This window comes from Artemia franciscana, chromosome 4 (genome assembly GCF_032884065.1).
Source record: "Artemia franciscana chromosome 4, ASM3288406v1, whole genome shotgun sequence".
NCBI classification, from domain to species: domain Eukaryota; kingdom Metazoa; phylum Arthropoda; class Branchiopoda; order Anostraca; family Artemiidae; genus Artemia; species Artemia franciscana.
This window is the reverse complement of record NC_088866.1, coordinates 4,925,064-4,949,779: the sequence shown is the minus strand read 5'-3', so window position 1 is coordinate 4,949,779 and position 24,716 is coordinate 4,925,064. Positions and strand designations below refer to the sequence as shown.

The following is a 24,716-nucleotide window of genomic DNA, read 5'->3' as shown; positions in this document are numbered from 1 at the left end:
TACAAATTTGGCCAATTTCTTCTTAGCAGTAAAAAACATCGAGAGATTCTACCACCGAGTTTTAAGGAATAAGATAAACACAAGTTCAGCTAACAAAGTGAGACTGGAATTGCCAACTCCAAGAACAAACCGTTTCGCCAATTCGTTCGTTCCTTTTTACATGTCAGTGTCTAATAAGTTATAATCTCGCGTTTTCTTCTTTTCGTTGTAAGTACTAGTGCCATTTAGTTAGAATTATTATTCTTAACTATGATTGCTTGTATAAATAAAACTTTTACTTTAAACCAAAGAATATTAGATGTAAATAGTTTTACATTTATGGCTCGTTTGAGGCCGCGGACCTTTGTGCCTTGAACCTCAACTGGTGGAGAATGTCCAATAAAAAAAATGTGTGGCCTGCAGCAGCGGACTTGCTCCCAGTTATTTTGTCTTCTATGTTATTAAGCTATGTGTTTTTCACGGTGGTTTTAGCGCGTGATGATTCCATGATTTACGTTACATGGAATCAACAAATTTTTACCAAAAAGAAAGATATGGAATGTGACTATCCCAGATTTTTTTTTATGATCCCTTTTTCTTTTGTAATTTATGTTTTCCCTTTTGTTCTTCTCATTTTTTTTGTGTTGACCTATGCTGTAGGGTTTTTATCAGATATTGGGTCTACTGAAAGCGTCGGATAGCAGGATTTATGGTTCCGATAATTAAGAATGTTCTATTCTTATTTTCCATGTATTTTCTGCTTCTTGATTTGGTCACAGTTGATTCAATTTACTGGTGCACTATTTGAAAGAAGAGTGACACATGACAGAATACAACCTTTAATAGGACAAAACTGGATCTTTAAGACTCAATAAAGGGCTTAAAATTGACCTTCCGCATAAATCAATTATTATGTTCAGAAAGAACACACAAAAAAATTATATGTTAAAAATTTTTATCAATTACCGACTGGGTATTGGTATTTGATTAGCATAATTACCAATTATCCAAATTGCAAAAGTACCAAAAATGGACTATATAGTGCGATTGAAAACACAGGAAGAAGACAAGGTGCAATAGAAATTAATATATAATAATTGAATATTTCATATTGTTCAAAATTATCTATTATCAAAAGGCATTGAGTGGTATGTTTACCTAATACGGCGCCCAGTAATGAAAAATTGTCCATGTTTACCCCTTTAGTAGATTTAATTTTTGTCCCTTAATTGTATACCGCATTATCTGGGACACATTTCCTGCGTCAGCTCTTGTATGTCACTCTTTTATGACTTGAAGAGTTAGAGAGAAATTTTCATTCTTTCTCTCTCACCCCTTTTTCTAGTTTATCATTATTGAGTATCCTAAAAGTATTAGTGGTTACATTTGGATCCTTAGCAGTATTATCAAGCGATTAAGAGGATTCGCTACATTAAACATCATTTTTTGAGCCTCAACGTCGGCTGACTCTCTCAAAGGCAAGGGTTTATAACCAAATTCTTCCAAGGGACTAATTATCGTTGAGATGTATTGAAAATTGGTGATTTGATTATAAAATTTGATTGAAAAGACAATAGAATTGTGTCAGCAAAGTTTTCAATCAAAGCGGGTTGAACCACAGAAAATTCAAAGAGCTGTCGAATTGATCAAATTCTAAATTCTTTTGAGGTGACTTTTGGAATTTTCGTAGCAGGTATACTAGAACATTTTTAGGGATAAATCTTTTCTGATTTTTAAAAAGAAAATTCTGCTCCGTTTGACTGAAAAAAATACCAAAATACCGAAAAAAGTACTAAAAAAAAGAATTAGAGAGAGATTTTCTGGGCTTTGACAAATTTTTCTTTCTTTCTTTCTCACCCCTTTTTGTAGTTTATCATGATTGAGTATCCTAAAAGTATTAGTGGTTACATTTGGATCCTAAGCTGTATTATCAAGCAATTTAGAGGATTCAATACATTAAACACCACTCGACGTCAACTGACTGTCTCAAAGACATAGGGTCTATTGGTAGATTTTATCATTGAAACCTACTGAAAATTGGCGATTTGAATAAAAAATTTGATTGAAAAAACAATCGACTTGTGTCAGCAGCATTCAATCAAAGCGGGTTGAACCACAGAAAATTCAAAGAGCTGTGAAATTGATCAAATTCCAAATTTTTTTGAGGTGATTTTTGGAAACTTCATAGCAGGTATACTAGAACATTTTTAGGGATAACCCTTTCCTGAATTTTTAAAAAAAAATTCTGCTCCGTTTGATCGAAAAAAAAAACAACAAAATTTCTACTTCCTAATGATACAAGTTTCCTTTAAACCAAATATCTCCGTCACTGGCACAAAATAATAGAAATTACAAGGTTTTTCTAGGATTTCAGGAAAAGTATATGTCGGCTTTTAGTTTTCTGCCGTTTATCCAAGCTCTACAAGTAATGGCAAGACCGCCCAATCAATTCTAAATAGTTTGACAAAATAAAAACATTTATGATGAACGAGATAGGCTGATTCCTTATGGTATCGAATCCACCAATTCTACCAATTCATATCACCAATTCTACCTATTTTACTTACCGAGCTTTTATTTTACGCTAATTTTACAAAACTATCTACTCATGGAAAGACTGTCCAATCTATTCTAAATAGTTTGATAAATAGTTTGACCGCACAAACTAAAAACATTTATAATGAACGACATTAGACATTTTTTTTTTTTATTTTCATCCAAAACATAAGAATTAAACAAACAATTTACCATTAACGGCCACTCTTAAGACAAAAGAGTCTTGACTGTGGCCGCAATTCTAACCACCATGAATCTGCTAAATCATTTTTTCATGAATTAGATAAGCTGATTCCTTATTGTGTTAATTCCCCTTAAGTCTCGCGGGAGACATCGATTTATTTACATTGTTTAGCATTTATTCTTTGTAAAATAAATATATTCTGTATTAACAGATCTTACCTTCGTCTTTTTTATCTGTTTTTAAGCCATCCTTTTTTAACCGCTTTCTGAGCTTCTTTTGATCAGCCCCACTCTCACCATCGCCATAATCATCCTCATCAACTAAAAAATCATCCAAAGGGCTCTCTTCGTCGTCAGTTAATTCGCTCTTTTGGCTCAATTTATTTTTGGGGTAGTTATCATCAGCAATATAGATAATTCTAGAATCAATTGTGCTCTCTATTGCTGCATCATTCCGCATCTCAACTGACGCATCATCGTTCATCAGGTCCTTGGAATCATTGCAGTGATATGCTACTTCTTCAGTAGCAACTGCAGAGGGAGCTCTTTCGTGTTGAATGCAGTCTGTTCTAGGAGGTTCAGTACCAATTTTCCTGGGGCGACCTGGTTTTGAACCAATTTTGATGGGATTCCGTCTTTTCGGTGGGGGTGCTATAAAAGACTGAAGCTCTGAATCATCATTGTCTTCATCAAGCGAAAGGTTTAGATGCCCTGAAGCTTTCTAGAAAAATTATATACTTGCTTAGGCTAGGGCTAATAACTGATGAGCATATAAAGTTTGTACTAAAATTAAAATCTAGTAAACATCTTAAAAACCTAAAAATTTGGCGCAAACAATTTGAACGTTTTGTTAATAATTGGATAAAAGCATGTGTAGATTAATTTTAATGAGGTTCGATATTATTTTTAGTGGAGTTTTGTCTGTCTGGTGAGGTGCTATACAATGCTGCAATTCTGGGTCATCATCAAAACATGTGCAGATTAATCTTAGTGGAGTTTCGTCTGCCTGGTGGGGTGCTTTAAAATGCTGCAGTTCTGGATCATCATCAAAACACGCACAGATTAATTTTAATGGAGTTTCGTCTGCCTGGTGGGGTGCTATAAAACGCTGCAGATTGGGTCATCATCAAAACGTGTGCATATTAATTTTAGTAGAGTTTCGTCTGCCTGGCAAGGTGCTATAAAATGATGCAGTTCTGGTCATCCTCAAAACATGTGCAGATTAATTTCAATGTAGTTTCATCTGTCTAGTGGGGGTACTATAAAAATGCTACATTTCTGGATCATCAACAAAACGTGTGCAGATTAATTTTAGTGGAGTTTCGTCTCCCTTGTGGGTGCTATAAAATGCTGCAGTTCTAGGTCATCATAAAAACATGTGCAGATTAATTTTAGCGGAGTTTCGTCTGCCTAGTGGGGGCTATAAAATGTTGCAGTTCTGGGTCATCATCACTGTATTGTCAAGAGACTACTAGATGCCTTTTATCGCGAACTGGAAAGCGAAGCTGGCTTAGCCTTCCATAGTTTATTTCCATTATTCACGGCAAGCCGAAAGCTGCCTTACCGTTTTTCGCAAGAAGACACAAATTGGAAAGCATGGAAAACGACTCCAGCCAAGTAATGGAAAGTGTTTCTTGAAAGTAGTTTTTGAAACTTTTTTGGAAGTTTTTTTGGAAGTTTTTTTTTGGAAGTTTTGAAACTTCCAATTGTGACTGAAATTTCTATTGCAGTAAAAACTTCAAATTTTGACTACTTTCTATTGTGTTTTTCGCAATTGTTGTTTTTTCTTTGCTGCTTAGTGCCGTTAGGACTAAGAAGAAAACATAAACCCCTAGATAATTTACAAGAGGAACAAAAAATTCTTTAAACAGTTCAAGAAAATCAAACAAAGACTAGTCAAGTGCAAGTGTTTCCTGTCTATCTTACGCAAAATTATGGACGGTTAAAAAAACATTTTTACAAAATAAGCCCGCATATTCCTTAATACTTAGTCCGTTTGCTACATGTTGTCTAACAAGTTCTAAGCAGTTAAGTTCACATTAAGTGTGCGGCGTTCGAAGTTCGTAAACGATATCGTTATCAATACCTTCGACGAATTTATCGACGGGATTGCAGAGCAAGCTATACTACAACCAGTCCAAAAATTTTGAAAATTTCCACTTGAGGTTCAAGGGGTATGTTTCTTTTTTTGAAATAATCGATTCAAAATAAGATTTATAAACAAAATGACATTTTCATTAGTCTCCCAAGATTCTTTGCCCCCTTCTCTTGGTTTCTGAAAAATTTAGTTTTTCGGTATTTTCATTGGAATTTTTTTCTTGTATTTTCATTGAAAAATTGAAAATAGAACAAAATTCCCCCCCCCCCCCTAGTTTTTGAAACATAAATCTTTGTCCCCTCCATGAATTGCCACCAATATCCACCAGAGGGGTACCAATTTGGAGGGGGGTCTCTCTAGATTTTGTATCTAGAAAAGAAAACTTTTTAAGGCATATTCATTCGAAAATAAAAAATTAAAAAGCCTGTAATACATTTCAATAAACGACATTTTGTACAATTACCAAATTTACAATACATCTTCTTTGTTATGCTCTAGGCACGAGCGCTACAAGTGAGGCGTCAGGGGGAAGGACTTTCTGGGACATAAGAAGACATTTAAAAAAGTCCATCAATAGAGGCAAATGAGGAATGCTCCCAAATCCAGGTAAAGAATAAACACCTGGGGAATTTCCTGGCGGCAGTCATGGCCGAATCCATAGGTCACTTCTATTAAAAAGTCTACATCAACCCTAATAGCATTGTTTACTAATTGTATACATTTGTATTTTTTTTCCACATTCATTATAAAAATAGAAAAACTGCAGTTCCAGGCTTTTATCTTTTCCAAATTATCATGTTTATATAAAATAAATTAGACTTGAAATTTGAACATAGTTTAACTCTCCAATGTCCCCATAGATCACGTACCAATTAAATGTATTATCAGTAGAGTAGTTGCGCATAATTTTGTGCCTCGAGACCATATTTATTACCATATTTATGTAAAATAAATTACGCTTGAAATTTGAACATAGTTTAACTCTCGAATGTCCCCACAGATAACGTACCAATGAGATGCATTATCAACACAGTAGGTGCGCATAATTTTGTGCCTCGAGACTTACTTTACATGCGTTACAGCGTGTTTGGGCTAGCCATCGAGTAAGGGAGATTTCCCTTTTCCCTAGTCGATTCCCCCATCCCCCTTTACCTTGCCCCCTCATTCTGCTTCAATAGAAATTTCCCTCCTTACACCAATAAAATTTACTTTGAAAAATACAGAAAAAGTTTCATCCCTTACATAGCTGATATGTTAGGTAAGTGGATCCCCTTCCCCAGAACTTTCTATTTAACTTTCGATTGTTTAATGTCTCTTTCGTTTTTTTTTAGTCTCACCATTTTCTTTTTTAATAAATTTTGTCTTTTTGTTGTTTAGTCAAGAAACAAATTTGTGCTTGTGCTTTTATTTGGTTTGTTCCCTTTTAATCCTACTGGTTTACTCTTTTTTTGGCGTTTTTTACTTTTTTTTATAACTGCCACTTTGACATTTTTTATGGGACATTTTTTTGAATTTTTTTATGGTCCATCACAAACCATTTTACATGCTTATGTTGAACAGCTTACTTTACAGAATGGCAAAGTACATCTATAATCACTTTTAAGACACAAAAACGTGGAGAAAACATTGACCGGGTCCGTATGCGCAAGGAGAGGGGTCCTGGAGAGCCTTCTAGCCCCAAGCCCCCTTTCACGCATATCCTGACATTTTTTACGAGTTTTGTTACAATTAGACAGTTCCAAGACACCTAAGTGTTTATTTCATCCCTCATCCCCCTCCACCCCCAAAGAAATTCCTGTTTGTGTCTGCCTTTTACAAAACCTCTTTGCCTGCAGCTAACATATTTCTCTTACACCCGCCTACCATTTAAATAGTCTAATATCTTTACTACGGGTCCAGTAAATTGGATTTTTTTTTTCTTTTTTTCATTCAATAGTCAATTTCAATAACCGAACTGTAATCAAAAGCGTTTCCTGAAAATTATTAAATTAATATTTACTTATTGTGCGTAAGAACTCAATATGATGCAATAAGTTCTCTTATGGATAGAAAATTCTTGTTGTATGTATATGTCAATTGAAATTAAAATATACCTAAAACAAGCTTCCTTAAAAGTTATTATGGAGCTGTAAGATTTTTAACGTTAATGATCATTTTTAACTACAAATTATGGTACAATAGGAACAACATGGGCGTATAAAAAGCAAGACCACAAAACTTAAGCACTTTCAGCGGTTCTTTCAATTTTCAAATTTCTTGCACTCGATTCAATTCTCAAATTCTTTGAATTTTCCAATTTCTTGCGTCAGGTAAGCCCCAAAATGATACAGAGTGAGCCCCCATTTTAAGGGGACTATTCAACGACAGTTTGATGTCCTAACCGTCTTTCGGAGAATATTTGTTAGATCGATTATTCAGGGGTTTTTTTTAGAAAAATTTCGGAGAATTTCGAGTGAAAGTGAGTGGATAGTAAGTGAGCCGCCAAGTTAAGGTGGTTGTTCAGCGACACTGACTCGCCAAACCAACAATCAGAAATGTTTTTTAGTAGAGCACCGGTGGATAATGAGTGAAAAGTCATCTGAAAGTTGAAGTTTTCATTTCTAAGTTGCTAATATAATTATGGTATCAGCATCAAAGTTACATTTACAACTTAAAACACCACATATTATATAAATACATATAAAAATATATATATAATATATAAATAAAAATATATAATATATAATATATAAATATATATATATATATATATATATATATATATATATATATATATATATATATATATATATATATATATATATATATATATAATACAATAAATTGTGGTATAAAAATACCACAGATACCACACGTAACTGTGGATCCTTTAGATCTTTAAGCCCATTGGTAATAGAGAATCAGCAAACAATTTGTTAGCTCTACATTAGCGAGACAGAAGTATCTCATGGAAAAAACGCAAGGTTCACCACCAGGGCCATATCCAGCAAGGTTGTTATTCTGATTGAAGCCCCCCCCCCAGCAACATTTCATTTCTGCTCCATAAACAAGTAACAAAACTACATATAGACAGACTTTTGTTTCGTTTTCTAAAGTATTTTTGTAGCCCCCCCCCCCCCCCCCCAAAAAAAAAAGCATGAAATAGGCCTTGGTCACCGCTCTTCGAGGGAGAAGTGGAAGACAGTTTAATATATATTTATTATATTTAATATATATTAAGACACTCCTGAAAGTCTTAATAATTTGAATTTATTAAAATTAGAAAAATGAAAATATTTAAAATGTATTCGTTTCCATTAAATTACAAATTAAGTTCAGGTCTTTAGAAGGCAAAGGGGATGTTAGCCTTACTCCTCTTTATGGTAATTTCTACTCGTTGACTTGGTTATTGTGTGATTTCTGTTTGTTTAAGGTTCATTTAGGGTTGTTTAAGTGTTGACAGTGAATTATTTTTGCACATCTTTGGTTTAATGTTGCCATTCACCTTTCCTTTAAAAGATTTTTTATTGGAATATTTTTTTTTAAAGATTTGTGTTCATTTTCAATTGGCATTTTTTCACCGGATAAAAAAGAGTATTTTAAATCTTTTCAATTTTTCTCACAATAACTCCAGATTTTGACTAACTATTCTATGCTGGACAAAATTTTACAATAATTTGTAATGATAGTTGTACTATAATTGTTGGATTGATTGATAAACGGAAAAATAACCAAATATATGGGTTAAAATCTGTATAGTCTTTGGGGTTCTATAAGTCTGACGGAATTCTAACCGACATCACGTTATTATTTTGAGTAAAGACAAATATTAATCATGTACCCCCTATCCAAAAGCCCTGAAAGTTTTAAATAAATTCTTAAGACCTTTCCAAGATATCGCACATACACCCTTTTAACATCCTTAGATGCACAGAGTACATTTTAATTCAGTTGAATTTGTAACTCATTATGACCTGACGCTTTTAAGCTAAAACCTTCAGTCCTTATTGCTAATATCTTAGTTTCTGCGATACAAGAGATTTGCTCTTTTTGGACAAAACTGAATGCAGATTTTACTTTTTGATTTAGTTTAATACCGCCAAAAAACCCTCCCGATGGTCTAACGGAATACCCTCAGTTTTCTTAGGATATTACATACCCTTTTGATATGAATACATATAGTTTATTTTGACTCAGTTCTAGATCCCCCTAAAATTTCAACTTAATATCCAATTTGTTTTGATACGTTTCTTCTGTGACATTTAAAACCTGGGTGAACTTTAACTCTATCAATTTAGTTCAATAGTAGTAGTAGTAATAGTAACAGTAGGCGCATATAGCCTTTTGTTCAGTCGTATATCCCCCCATTATGCCCTGAAAGTTTTAACTTAAAGTACCAAGGACAATAAAATGAAACATCATTCTTTAAATGGATTAAGTGTAATGGATTCCGTTGATTTTGAATTAAAATCGAATAGTTGTGGGCATCAAGCCCACAACTATGCCACAACTATCAAGCCACAATCAACTATCATATAGCTGTGGGACTAGTGATATAGTCCCACTATATTGGGACTAGTGATAGTCCCAACTATTCGATAGTGACAACTATCGAATAGTTGTGGGCATCAAGCCATGGCTAATTGTAGAAAAAGCCAAGACAGATAGTCCGATTGAGTGAGAGGCAAATCTAGCATAAACCCCCTTATTAGGATTTTATAAAGATGATTCTAGTTCATTTGTTAATAGAGAAGTCTGTCTATTATCCGTCCATGCGTCATTCCTAGGGCAGAAGAACTAAGGTAGATAGTCATAGAACTAAGATAGTAATAGAACCTATAGTTTTCCAACTAACCTATTTTGTTTGATTAAATCAACCGTAAACGTCTTAAAAATTAGGAAAAACCGGAAATTCGTTTTTTAAACGGGAAAAATCTTTAATTTCTAATTCAGTTTTTTCCACTAACTGGCGCCGATTTCAAAAATAAAGAATAGGTGTGAAGTCATCAGAAAATGAGGTAAAAGAATAGATAATCACGGAGTTCTAGAAGTATAACTTACCTAAGCTACGCATTAGTATGAGTATTATCAATGTTATTCAAGGTCAAAAGCTTCAAATAATTAGTTAATTGATTCATCAACAAAATATTTCTTTGGAAAAAACATTAAGGCTATTCTATTATATTTATCCCTTTAGTTGACTAATGATATATAAAATAAAATTATTACTTTCTTCTGTTTTGAAAATGCATTATTACTTAATTTTTACATGTTCCCACTAGCCTATATCTGTTCAACAGCCTGACTAAACAGAATGGGTGTTTCATTCTAATGGTGTTGTAATACATGACGACAAGCTGCAGACACCTTGGGTGTCTAAAACGTTGGTGAGGCTTTGTTTATAAATAAGATAGGCTTAAGCTCACCTCTTTAAAGATCTAATTGTGGCAACAACGAAGATGATTTACAAAGCTAAAACAGTCGTTGTAGGTGTATAATAACAATCAGTAAATTGCATAAAATCCCAGTTTTCAGGTACGAATAGACCAAAGATGGAGCTAGGGGGCAAACAATGTTTTTGTTTTGATGTCCTTAGTACTTCTATACTCTAAAGTTAGAGTTTAAGCAATTCCTAAGATAATTCTGATACGCCGTTTTGACAACCAACATGAACATAGTGTGTTTTGATTTCATTCAACTCCCTGCGAAAAATTCCTGAAATTTTCATCTTAATACCCACAGCCTTAGCAGTACGCGTAGTAGAAGTAGATGTATTAGGCTGGTTGTAGTAAAATAGTAATTGGTGTAGCAGTAATAGTAGTAGCGGACACACATTGCATTTGTCATTTGATCACCCCCATCATTGTTGCTTGAAAGTTCCAAGTTAACACCCTAAGTCATTCGTGAGATATACCTTTCCCCAACTTGCATGCACCTACTATGGTTTGATTCAAACACTCCCTTCAAGATTCCCTGAAAACTTCATCTGAATGCCCTTGGCCTTTTTAGATACCAAGGGTCAAAAGTGCCCCTTTTCACGATAATAAAAGCTATATGTAAACAATTGTCGAGTTGCATAGCTTACATCCCTCGCCCCAAGGGCTGTGTGGAAGGGGGGGGGGTATCATTTCCAGAGGCATAGTAATTGGACCTTTCAACTAGGCTGAACAATATGGCCAGATTAAATAAGAAACATTCACTTCCCGATTCGACCATCTGGGGGGGGGGGGGAGTGGAAGGGCGGTTGATTCCGAAAAATTAGAAAAATGCGTTAATACGAATGGGTTATCGGATCTTAACGAAATTTGATATTTAGAAGGACCTCACAAAGAACAGCAAAATCAATAACTCTAGTATCGAGTCTAATTTTAGGTTCCGATCTCGTCACAAGGGTTATATGAGCTCTTGGCCTTGGCTCTTGTTCTTCCATACGAATTGCGTAGGCAAAAACAGATTAAAAAATTCATAGACCTCACTTTACTTTGGCAGCGCAATACCACTGCCTGTGAAATAGCACAGCATATTGTTACTCCAGGTTAATTCAGTTATTTTCTTATCAGAGATGTAAAGGTTTAAGGTTAAATATTGAACAAAACTATGAGAATTAATCGCAGCCAATAATCTAAGTTTGCCTTTCTCATACAGCAGGATTTTGCTCAAAATATTATCATCCACACGTTCCTCCAGGATGTTGACAGACAACTATGGATAAGGATCCATTGTAGATGCCGAAATGAATTATAAACGGTATTTTAATTTCATATGTTTTCTATGAAATTTGTAAATACTGAAAATACAAAAAAGTTCAATAAGTTGAATTTCTTATTAATTTGGCCATATACTTTCTTTAGTAGCCTGTCTCCCGACCCCAATCCAACGAATCTTGGATATACCAGCAAAGTACTTAATACGCCATATACTCTCAGAAAACATTCTTATGTTGCAACAAAACCATAACATTTCTCAAAGTATTGATTGAAGGCATTAGTTCAAACTAACTTAAAACTTACATTATGTGGTATAATTTCCGAAGTGTTTATGTCCAGCTCAATTTCTAAGTCTTCTAGCAATGACTTGAAATGATCAACATATTGGCTGTCTAAAACTGTAGTACCAGTGTATAATAGGCTAATGAGGGATCTAACCAACTCAAGTCTGTAAAATAAAAGACAAAAGTAACTTTACTAGTAGATCAGTCCTATTGATTGTCTAAAATGAAAATGGAAGCACGTAACAGGCTAACAAAAGATCTGACCACCTCAAGCAGGGTTCTCAGGTGTAGCACGAAATTGCTATTTTAGCCCTATTTTATTATGTGTACCGCTGTAGCACGTGCTAAGAGTTGCCACCAATAACACGAAAGTGCTACTTTAGAACTATTACAATCAAATTTTTGGCTGTAGAATCAAAAATCGGTCTGAAGCACGCAAATTCGGGCAATTTTAGTACTTTAGGAACTGACTGTGGTGGCAACCCTTAGCCCAGCTCTATGAAATGAAAAAGTAAAACACAATTTAATTGACAGGATTGGCGTACCCTAATCATAGAAAAAAAAATATGCAGATGGATCTGTACAGAGGGAGAGAGCTGGATTAGGAGCATGTATCTCATCCCTTAATTTGAACATCTATTCTCCTCTCCCATTGGGATCTTCTATCTTGTCTGCCAAATTATGTGCCATTCGCCTGGCCTTGGATGCACTTATAAATTATAACATAGAATCTGAAAATATACTATGTCTCTTTGACTCAAAATTTGCATTATTATTGATCCAAAATATTGTTAGAATTGCCAATGACAAGGATTTATATAATATTAGAAAACAGCTTCTTAATTTTACGACTAAAGGCAATGATTTTTATTTCCAACATGTTCCAAGTCATAAAGGCATCAAATATAATGATATGGCTGATTCTCTAGCAGCAAAGGTTTCCATGTTAATCCTTAGTCCTCCCTCTGACCTGAATTCATGAGATATTATCAGGCGAAGATCCAATGTTAATCACAGTATATTAATTACATCTCCATTTCATACAAGATTAAATACAGTGCTATATTACCGGCTGAAATCAGGTGCCCTACTTCTAAATAGCTTGTTATTTAATTGGACGCTACATTATTCCCCTTTATGCCGAATCTGCTTTTCAGCAGATGAAACAATCCAGCATGTATTATTTGATTACCAGGCTCAGAGTGAGGAGACTGTTGCTCCTAAGCGTTTCTGCTCCTTGTCTAAGATTCCAAATACTTATACAGCTATCCTGGATTCTAACCTGCCACAGGAAATTGATCGTAAGATATTTAAGGCAGCAATTGATATCTTAAAGAAGAGAAATATTGTTTAGTAACGATTAACACTTGAAGAAGTCAATTTTAAAAGGATGTGATTTATCTATAGTTTTTGATTGTGCAGAAGAGAGTGGGAATGAGTAGGAAGAGCCGTATTGGTAGCGGCTGGCCTAGTGGCCTTGAACTACTGGGGACAGGTACCCCCACTTCCCACAATCAAAAACAGTGTATTCTTTTATATAATACTCATTGTTTGCGGACTGGAGGAGAATAGAGCTTCCAGTGGCTAGTTTTTCAACAGTTCGTGGTAACGAACTGTAGTAAGGAACGACCCGGTTCAATAGTAACCAAAACTCTAAAAAATGGAATTTTGATACCAATAGTTACATCAAAAGATTTTAATGCTGATTATAAATATATAAGTTCATCGAGTTTAGTCTTACCCATCAAAAGTTACGAGCCTGCGAAAATAGGGGGAAACACCCCCTAAAATTCATAAAATCTTAAAGAAAATCATACCATGGCATTCAGCGTATCAGAGAACCCCACTGTAGAAGTTTCAAGCTCCTATCTACAAAAATGTGGATATTCGTATTTTTTGCCAGAAGACCGATCATGGGTGCGTGTTTATTTTTTTTTTCTTTTTCCCAGGGGTGATCATATCGACCCAGTGGTCCTAGAATGTTGCAAGAGGGCATATTCTAACTGAAATTAAAAGTTCTAGTGCCCTTTTAAGTGACCAAAAAATTGGAGGGCACCTAGGCCCCCTTCCACGCTCATGTTTTCCCCTAAAGTCACCGGATCAAAATTCTGAGATAGCCATTTTATTCACCATAGTCGAAAAACCGAATAACTATGTCTTTGGGGACGACTAACTCTCCCACAGTCCCTGCGGGAGGGCCTGCAAGTTACAGACTTTAACCAGTGTTTACATATAGTAATGGTTATTGGGAAGTCTACAGACGTTTTAAGGTTTTTTTTTGTTTTGGTGGGGGAGAAGAAGTCGAGGGGGTTACGTGGGAGAATCTTTCCATAGAGGGATTTGTCATGGGGAAAGAGAATTTCAATAAAGGGGGCGCAGGATTTTTTAGCATTACTTAAAAAAAAACAATGAAAAAATAAATATGAAGAGTTTTTTCACCTGCAATTAAAGAGCAGCATTAAAACTTAAAACGAACGGAAATTATTACGCATATGAGAGGTTCACCTCTTCGTAATACCTCGCTCTTTACGCTGAAGTATTTTTAGTAATTTCAACTATTTATTCTACAGCCTTTGTGATTCAGGGGTCATTCTTCAGGAATTGGGACAAAGTTTAAGCTTTAGTGTAAAGAGCGAGGTATTGACGAGGGGGTGAACCCCCTCTTATACGTAATAAAAACATACGAATATAGAAGTTCGTTACGTAAGTTACGTATATTTTTTACTAACGAAAATGTTCGTTAAACATTAAAAGTTGCAATTGCCTTTTTAAGTAATTAAAAAATTGGAGGGCAACTAGGCCTCCTCCCCCGCTCCTTTTTTTCTCAAAATCTTCCGATTAATACTATGAGAAAGCCATTTAGCCAAAACAATTAATATGCAAATTTCGTTTTAATTATTTATATGCGGAGAGTCAAAATCAAAACATGCATTAATTCAAAAACGTTCAGAAACTAAATAAAAAAAAAAAGTTTTTTAATAGAAAGTAAGGATCGACATTAAAACTTAAAACGAACAGAAATTACTCCATATATGAAAGGGGCTTTTCCTCCTCAACGCTCCGCTCTTTACGCTAAAGTTTGACTCTTTCTCTTAACTCCACATCTTAAAACAGTAAAAAACTATAGCGTAAAGAGCGGGGCGATGAGCAGGAAAATCCCCTTTTCCTACAAACTAGTTATGCCTTCTTCACTCTTCCTAGTATTAAATAAAAAAAACAAGTTTTTTTAACGGAAAGTAAGGAGCAACATTAAAAGTTAAAACGAACAGAAATTACTTCGTATATGAAAGGGGATGCTTCCTCATCAACACCCCGCTCTTTACGCTAAAGTTTTTTTACTGTTTTAAAAAGTAGAGTTAAGAGAAAGAGTCAAACTTTAGCGTAACACGTAACACAGCACTCTCATATATTACTAGCTTCTCTACTGTCATCATTCTTTTTAGATATCTAGTGGTTGTTTACCTTATCAAGTACTACACTAAAGTACCCTGTACCTATTATGGTGATAAACTTTTTGACTCTAGCCAATTTGTAACTATGCACCCTGACAACAAACACAATCCATTTCTGTTCAAACTAAAATTTTTGAAATTCCTTCTTCCACAATACATATTTTTTTCTGTTTCTTTAATGGTATATGGAGGAACTCTGTACAACCCCCTGTTGCTTATTGACATTTTTTCCGAAGTGACATGATAACATCTTCAGGATAACAAGTCATAGCGGAGTAAAAAATTAAGCTGATACAATTTTGACTTAACTACAAAAATTTGATATGTTTAATAGCATTTTTCCCAGAATGAGGTTTCAGGAACTAGAATGATTTTGCTCACAGTTTGACATTTTTTTTCATTGTTAGTAAAGATAATTAATTTAATTTTTCAGTTGGTGAAATTACTTTAGTGTTTAATTTCAGTTCCTGGCAAGAAAAACAATTAATTAATTAAAAATTAAATAATTAATTTACAAAGCTAAAAAAAGGAGGTTAAGTGTCACGAAACGCTGGATGGTGTTGACAGTTTTTGCTGGCACTAGTGCCTGTTTCTACTCTTAGTTTTATATTTATTTAACCCGTTAAGTCATAGTTTATATTTCAGTTTGGCTTAAAAGTACAGACGAGGAAGCCGGTATTAACGAAGTTAAAGTAATCAATGGCAATAACATTTTGTATGATAAAATTCTATCTGTCATTTACTCTACATAAAATTCTGTCCAATCAAAAGTTGCTCCCTACAGGCTCATAGTGATCAAAACTTAAAATAGCTATAAAAAATTACTGCAGATCAGGCAGAGTGACATAGTATTGAAATCCCTCAGGAAACCCATTGAGTGCAGAGCAAAATACAGGACTCATTTGTGCTATAATAAAGCTGTGAGCTTGAATTTGTCCATCACTGCAGACTACGGTCACGTCAGTAGAGATGTCACTTAATTCCTTCATCATATTTTCTATTATATGCGAATGCTTATCGTTGGACAGTTTCACAGTCTTTTTCAGCTCTTTATTCTTTTTTGCCATATTAAATGACCTGCAATTAAAAAGAAACGAAGTCAAGAGCAGTTCAAACACAAATGAATATGAAAAAGAACCACAGGTCTAATAAAAACTCAAAGAGATATTAAACAAAAATGATTTTGACCAGATGTTTAAAAGTGGCATTTAAATTTGGACTGGAGTCAAAACACACTAAATTGATAATATTAAGAAAAAAAGATTGCTTTAAATACCCATTATAGTTAATGCAATAGTGTTGAACTAGTAAAGAGTCAATCTGTCATTTGTTTTTTAATTGCTGTCATCCCAAGATTTTTGCTTTGAACTGCAAAGTCTCTAAAATCAAAGCTTCAAAGCATTCCTTAGCAGCGTTTCTCAACTGGTGATGCATAAAGGATTTTTGATGGGGAAGGGAACCAACACGCCACCTTATGGTGGCGTATTGGATAAGGCCGACTCTATTGATCGAGAGTTTCTCGGTTCAATCCCGCGCGCCGTAAGGAAGATATATCCAATATTCGTTTCCTTTCACAGTAATTCATTAAAATAAATCCCCGTAGTAGCATAATATTTGTAGGCATGAATATATAATGAGTCGGAGGTAATAGGCTTGGGACTGTCTGTGCAGGATTTCGACTCTTATTGATAGAAGAGCATCGCCAAGTGCTGAAAACCATGTTGTGACCAAGATGGGCCCAGGATCGCACAAAGCCTCCAACTTACTGGAGGTCCCAGGGACTTCATGCTGTCCGGTTCTAAGCCAGCTTAAGCGCTTCGGTGTAGACTTGAGAAGATATATTGGTCCCCATCCTGCACTGGTATCCGGGATCACTGCTTTTCCTGAGGCCAAAATAATTTCAAAGATTTGAAGAAGATGAAAATTGGAACTTGGAATGTTACGACGTTAAAAAATGACTATCGCATCGACATTTTGACTGACGAATTCAGACGGTTTGAACTGGATTTATTAGGAGTTTCAGAAACTCATATCCCAGGGGTAGGAAGCATGAAATTAGGTGACATAGAATTTGTTTACTCAGGCAGGAAGGATGGGGTACATAGACAGGGAGTAGGGCTCATGATGAAAAAGGAAGCTGCTAAGTCTTGTTTAGCCTGGGAAAGTATTAATAATAGAATACTAATTGCTCATTTTATGACTAAAAAGTTTAGGGTACTAGTTATAGTAGTATATGCCCCCATTGAACCAACTGATGGAGATACTAGTGACTCAGATGAATTTTACTTACAGTTACAGGAGCAAATAGACAGGGTACCAGGTAGAAATATGGTGTTTTTGCTAGGTAATTTTAATGCCCAGGTTGGTAGAAATAGGGATAGATGGTATCCCAGCCTATGTAAATTTGGTGTAGGAAAAGAAAACAGTAATGGCTATAGGCTTTTGCAATTTCGTAGGTATAACAACCTAGTTATAACCAATACTGTGTTTGGTCACAAAATGGCCCATAAGTTGACATGGTATTCACGTTATGGCAATACAGCAAACCTTATTGATTATATTATTGTAAACAGAAGACTAGCAGGATCAATACAAGATACTAGGGTGTATAGGAGTGCCGTTATTGATGTTAAAAGTAAAGATCACCATCTAGTAGTGTCTAAGGTTAATTTAAAGCTGAAATTTCGGAAGGGTAACTCCCTCCCGGAGAGTTATGATGTTGGTAGACTTCAGGATGAAAATTTGAGAAAAAAATTCCAGGAACAGTTGAGTACTAAACTTGAGGGTTTAAAATTTGACAATGTGGAAGATGGATGGAGTAATTTCAAAAAACAATTTGTGAAGTTGCTGATGGTGTCCTAGGGAAGAGTGCTAAGACTGCAACTAGGAATATTAGTGAAAAAGCTTTAGGTTTAATAAAGAGTAGAAAGGGTTTGTATAAGAATTATCTGAGTGATAGGTCGTATGAAAACAAAAGGAATGTAAAGAAAGTGGAGAAAGCATTAAAATATCAACTAAGGAGATGTGAAGTGGAGGCGATGGATAAAATTGCTGAGGATCTGGAAGATGCGGCTAGACGGCATAATAGTAAAAAATTATACTGGCATGTTAATAAATTGAAAGGGAGAAGCCAATCCGGACTAGTCCCAGTTAAAGATAGAAATGGGGCCACAATTAGTGATAAGGAAAAAGTTAAAGAAAGATGGCTGGAACATTTTGAGAATGTGCTAAACCGAGATACAGTTGCAGGAAAAGATATAAATGAAAATGAAAAAGTTTGTGATACCTTGGATGTGAAGGAAGATTTGTTTAGTGAGGAAGAATTAGCGACAGTACTAAAAGGATTAAAAAATAATAAGGCCCCAGGTGCTGATAGTATGATTAATGAGTTTCTTAAATATGGTGGCTCTGAGGTTAGGAATAAGCTACTGAAGATTATGAACCTGATTTTTGAAAAAGGGGAAGTACCCAATGATTTTAGGAAAACCTTAATTAAACCACTGTATGAGAAAGGTGACAAGAGTGAGTGTCGTAATTATCGAGGCATTAGTCTGGTCTCTGTAGGTAGCAACTTACTTAGTAATATGATACTTTTTAGACTGAGAGATGCTGTAGACAAAGTTTTAAGGGAAGAACAATGCGGTTTTAGAAAAGGTAGAGGATGTGTTGACCATGTTTTCACTCTTAGGTTAATAATTGAGAAGTCCCTTCGTTGTCAAACACCTTTGGTCCTCAGTTTTATCGATTATGACAAAGCTTTCGATTCTGTTGATAGAAGAGCGTTAACAAAGGTCTTATCGTTATATGGTATACCAGAAAAATACATTAAAGTGATTTGCGCTATGTACAAGAATAATACTGCTGCGGTTAAGGTAGGAAATGAGGTTAGCAACTGGTTTTGTATTAAATCAGGAGTTAAGCAGGGTTATGTTCTATCCCCCTTTATATGGATCATTTTGATGGACTTCGTCTTAAGGAGCACAGGAAAGGCAATTGGAGACCATGGAATCAAATGGGGAGGAAGAACGCTCCTGGACTTAGATTATGCTGATAATTTAAGCATATTAGATGAAAGTGTGAGCAAAATGAATGAATTTTTAGAGGTTTTACGAGTTCAGGGTGCTAAAATAGGCTTGAAAATCAATGTTAAGAAGACTAAGTCACTAAGGCTAGGAATAAGTGAAGATGAACAGGTAACATTAAGTAACGAAAAGATTGATCAGGTTAGGAGCTTCAGTTACCTTGGTAGTATTATTAGTAAAGATGGTGGGAGCAGTGAAGATGTTAAAAGTAGAATAGCTAAGGCTCAGGGTGTTTTTTCAAAATTAAAAAAAGTTTGGAAGAATAGAAAGATAAGTCTACAAACCAAGATTAGAATATTGGAAGCTACAGTGATGACAGTGGTCAAATATGGCTCTGAAGCATGGGCACTCCGAAAAGCAGATAAAAATTTACTAGATGTTTACCAGAGAAATTGCCTACGGATTGTTCTGGGTACCCGGCTGACTGATCGTATTTCAAACAGTAGGTTGTACGAAAAGTGTGGTTCAATCCCGCTTTCTGGGGCTATAATGAAAGAAAGGTTGAGATGGCTAGGCCACGTTCTATGGATGAAGGATGACAGATTACCGAAGGTTGTCCTTTTTGGCCAACCGTCTGGGGCTACACGGAAAGCAGGTCGTCCTTGTCTGGGTTGGGAGGATGTCATAAATAAAGATTTAAAGGAAATGGGAACTTCCTGGGAGGGTGTAAAGAGGGAGGCTTTAAATAGATTAGGTTGGAGAAGGAGCGTGCGTAGCAGTGTTGGCCTCAGGCGGCTTGGTGCTGCAGTGAGTTAGTAGTAGTAGTAGTAGTAGTAAGGGGACCAACAATAAAATAAGTTGTAATTTCTAATTTTACTAAGATATGCTCAGAAATTTGGGAAATAAAAACTCAGAGATATTACACAAAAATGATTTTGACCAGATATCTTTAAAAGTGGTATTTAGCTTTGGAATGGAGACAAAATACAGTAAATTAATACTATTTAGAAAAAAAAGGTTGCTTTGATTACCCATCATAGTTAATGCTATAGTGTTGACCTAGTAAAGAGAGGGCATCAGTCATTTATTTTTTAATTGCTGTCATCCCAAGATTTTTGCTTTGAACTGCGAAGTCTTTAAAATCAAAGCTTCAAAGCATTCCTTAGCAGCGTTTTTTAACTGGTGATGCATATAGGATTTTTGATGGGGAAGGGAACCAACAATAAAATAAGTTGTAATTTCTAATTTTACTAAGATATGCTCAGAAATTTGGGAAAACTTAGAGTGGAGGGAACATGTAAGGTCCCCTAAATGAAAGGAAAGTAGAAGGAAAGAAAAGACAAACTAATTGATATATTCTTACAAATGAACCTATAGTCAATAATTGTGACGAGGTGTTGCAAAATCACCAGGGAACTAGAGTAAATACAAGATGAAGAAGAATAGCAGCATCAGGTTAGCAGAATAGCAGCCAACATGACATAATAAATTCCATATTCATTTTCTAATTTATGCAGTATGAAGGGTTTAGACCCTCACAATGCCTCTAGAACATTAGAATAACTTCACAGAAAATAGGGGGATGGGACACAATGTATCTATAAAAATCTAAGAGATAATTTTATGTGTTTTTTTTTTTTAGAAAACCATGGAGACCAAATATTTCAGTAAAATTCCCCCCCCCCAAAAAAAAAGAGTTTTCCAAATCTTAGAGGGGGAAGTCCCATACCCCTTGCTCATTGACACTTCTCATAACTTGTTAAGATACCACTTGGAGTGGGACACCATCTATATTAAATTTTTTCTTCAAGTAGAAAAGGTCTATTCAACCTAATTTCTTTACAAACTCCTTTTTTTTATTAAAAAAAAACCTGAAGAATAGAAATGATATGCAGGGGAAGGAGTAACTTCAGACACATTAGATAAAGTATCACTATTATTACAATCAAAGTACTTTAGTTTTAACAGCTCATTATTTCAGGTAAATAAATGATAAGAATACAATTAATAAAAAGATAAGTTGAAAGACAATGAAAATAAACTACATAAAAACTACAGAAATTTCAAAATGCTTAAAATTTGTTTGTCATTCAGTACAGCCATTTCACCTGCTCAATTTCTGAATTAATTAAAAATATAGATAACCTTGCAACTCTGTCCTGTGAGTTTACCAGCTTATTTAAATCCAAAAAATGACAATAATAAGAAAAAATGTATAAAAAATTTTGGAACTGGAAGATTAAAGAGAAAATTAAATTACTGAGAGAGGAAATGAAAATGCAAAAATCACATGCACTAAAAATCAACCTGCTAAAATCTTGCTCTTGGTCCATAAATGCAGCAATTGTATCAACTTAATTTGAAATTAGAGGCAATGCTCTAGCATTGCCATGGTAAAGATCCTTATACCTTCAATGTATTATTTAAAGTTTATTCCCAGAGTCAAAGAAACAGGTGAGTGCAGAAATTTCATAGGGGCCTCATTTGATTGGAAGCTGAACGTTCTAGCATCCTTTTTCTAGTTAAAAGAAAATGAAGTACAACCAATCCCCCTCCCTAGCCCTTTTACGCGAATTGATACCACATAACCTTCAAAGACATCCAATCACAATTTTAAGATAGCCATTTTATTTAAAATAGGCAAAAGTTTCAGTACATATGCCTGCAAAGACAATTTGAGCCCCACAGTCCATGGGGAAGGAACCATAAATAATAAAAATCAGCGTTAGCCTGAACATATGGCTTAAAATGGAAATTGGGAGCTTGTGTGGCATTTCAGGAACAACTAAGGACATTAAGTTAAAATTTTCAGGTTCTTCAATGGTTTCAAGTTGAAACTTTTGGGGAATGTTAAGAGATAGAACGAACCAAATCAAAATACACTATGCACATTCTTGTTGTCAATATGGCGTAAGTGCAATATTTGAGGAACAGCTAAAGGAATGAGTTGAAATTTCAAAAAATGTTGAGGGAGCCAAAATACACTATACACATCTGGATTATAAAATTATCATATCTCCAATATCTCAGGAACAGCTAAGAGGTTTAAGTTCTCAGAAACAGCCATGAGCATTAAGTTTAAATTTTCTTGGAATATTGAACTAAGTCACTAGGTGCATCCAGGTTCTCAAGTGACTGTATCTGCAATATCTGAGGAACAGGAAAGGGTATTAAGTTAGAACTTTCAGGGAATATTGATGCGGATTTTGAAGAAAATCAAAAAACAAAAAATACATCAAGCTTGTAAAAAGTTGGAGTTGCAATGTCTCAGGAACAGCAAAGGATATTAAGTTGAGATTTTCAGGAAATTTGGATATCTGCAATATCCAAATGAAATCAGTATATGCATCCAGTTATTTGCATCTGCACTGTTGGAGGACTAGCTAAGGATGAGAGGTTTAAACTTAGGAAATGCTGAGAGGGATGTTGAACTAGGGCATCATGTACATCCAATTTGTCAAAAGGGCCTAATGTAAAAGATCATAAGAGTGGCTAAGGGAATGAAACTGAATTTTTCCTGTATCTGAGCAGTCAAAACAAACTCTTTGCAATTCAAATTTGCAACAGAAGCAACAATTCATGAAAACTCAAGTGGCACAGGGAATATTTTTTCAAAGTCTGGGAGGGTCATTTCATTATTTTCCCAGTTTTTTGGTGGAAATAGCAAGAAAAAGGTTTTTTGAAAGAAATAACAAAGTAGACTTGTTGCTATTTTATTAAAATAACTAAAACAATATCTCTCAAAATCTTCTTTTCCCATAAATTGACACCCTTACCCTGGATGCAAAGGTCATGAGGAACTTTCCTCACCAAGGTGTTGCTGATACCTCTAATTTTGTTTACATGAAAATCAAAAGAGAATATATACCTCCAATTTTTGAAAAAAATTGAGGCTATCAAAATAGCCTCTTTTCGTACAAAACCAAGGAGAAATTGAAACAAATAGTCAAAGATAACAGATACTGATACCAATGAAAACAAAAGAAAAAAATATATCTAAAACAAGTGGAAACTATTAAACAGACAGAAGAAGGGCTACTGAACCACCCCTGAGCCTTCAGAAGGCCATTGCCTGATTCTGCTTCACAGGAAACCAAACTAAATTTAAACATTTTCTTTTAAAGTTATAAGACTGAAAATTCAAAAATTTTGGTTAAATAAAATCTTATAGCCTATTTTGAATTGCCAAGGTTTTGACAAACCAATACAAATCTACATCAAATAATTAGTTTATTTTTATTAGTTTTTTTTTCACTCGTTTTAATTGCTATGGTGATTTTATTTCATCTTCTCTTTTTTGTATATATTTTTACAAATTAAACTAGTGTTCAAAATACATACAGCTTTCAATAAAACACAACTGACCCAACAGGCCTTAAAATATTTCGAGTTATACAATAGCCATAGTGCTGATTGTAGTAATTTCTGTTTATGTTAAGTTTGACTCAATTATTTATTTTAGCTTTGACTTTTTTATGATTAATTCATCATTATATACTTCTATATCATTGTGGGTGGTGATCATTTATATTAATTTCAGAATCTTTTAGGTTTAATCTCTTCATTTGTAGTAACTTCTGGTCGTCTAGTTTGACCATTAAGATGTTATTTCTACTTAGGTTTAAATATCGCTCTGTATTTTTCTTTAAAAAATGTCTTTTTTTATTTGTTTGTATGTATCAGCTGAAAAATGAATATTCACTGTGCTTGGCACTGCAAATTTGTGGACTTGCTGTTGATAGACAGTAACTGATAATATACAATTCTAGAATTTGAAAAAGATGGCAAATTTATCAAACATTCCAAATATGCAAAGAACTGAAAGATAATGCTTAAATGACAGAAGAATAAGGTGGACTAAATCTAAATATTTGGGACTGGTGTGGATAAATATTTAGTTGTTCAAGTCCCCATTAGGAAACACTATAAAATTCTGAAAACATCACAATAAATTACAAAATTATATTTTTTGAAATTACACTAAATTATAAATTAGCCTACATTAATTCTAAAAAATTACAACAAATAATCAAGTCAAACTCAAAACAACCAAAATAAATACAAAAGAGGAGTGGGGTTAATACCTTCAAAAGACCAGAACACAGCTTGCACTTTAATAAAAACAAAATACATTTTAAACATTTTCTGTTTTTTCTTAACTTTGTAAAGTCCAAAATTGTTTAGATTTTTGGGAACAGATATTAGTATATACATTAAACTGTCAATCTAAATTCATCTAGTATTTTTTTTAGCATTGTTGGTTGCAACTGTGATTTTTTTTTTTTTTTATTGGTTTCACAAGACAAAATAATATAGCTTGGAATAAAGATTGTTTTCATTAAACAGAAATTAGGTTTCTTTAATTCTTAACCAAGTCAAATTCAAAACATGCATAAACAACAACAAATAGGAGTAGGTCTAACACCCCTTGTGCCTTCAAGATTTTAGAAAATAAT

At 34.4% G+C, this 24,716-nt stretch overlaps 1 protein-coding gene across 2 annotated transcripts in view; it reads right to left on the bottom strand.

The window, feature by feature from the left end:
* Positions 1 to 24,716, bottom strand: part of LOC136025887 (zinc finger protein 543-like) — a 55,279-nt gene that overhangs the window by 18,037 nt on the left and 12,526 nt on the right. For both annotated transcript variants that reach the window (XM_065701934.1, XM_065701935.1), the window contains 3 exons: positions 16,064 to 16,315; positions 11,806 to 11,950; positions 2,938 to 3,439 (listed from right to left, as the gene is read on the bottom strand). In XM_065701934.1, coding sequence (XP_065558006.1) covers positions 2,938 to 3,439; positions 11,806 to 11,950; positions 16,064 to 16,305 — 889 coding nt within the window. In that variant the 5' untranslated portion in view covers positions 16,306 to 16,315. The remainder of the gene's footprint in view (positions 1 to 2,937; positions 3,440 to 11,805; positions 11,951 to 16,063; positions 16,316 to 24,716) is intronic.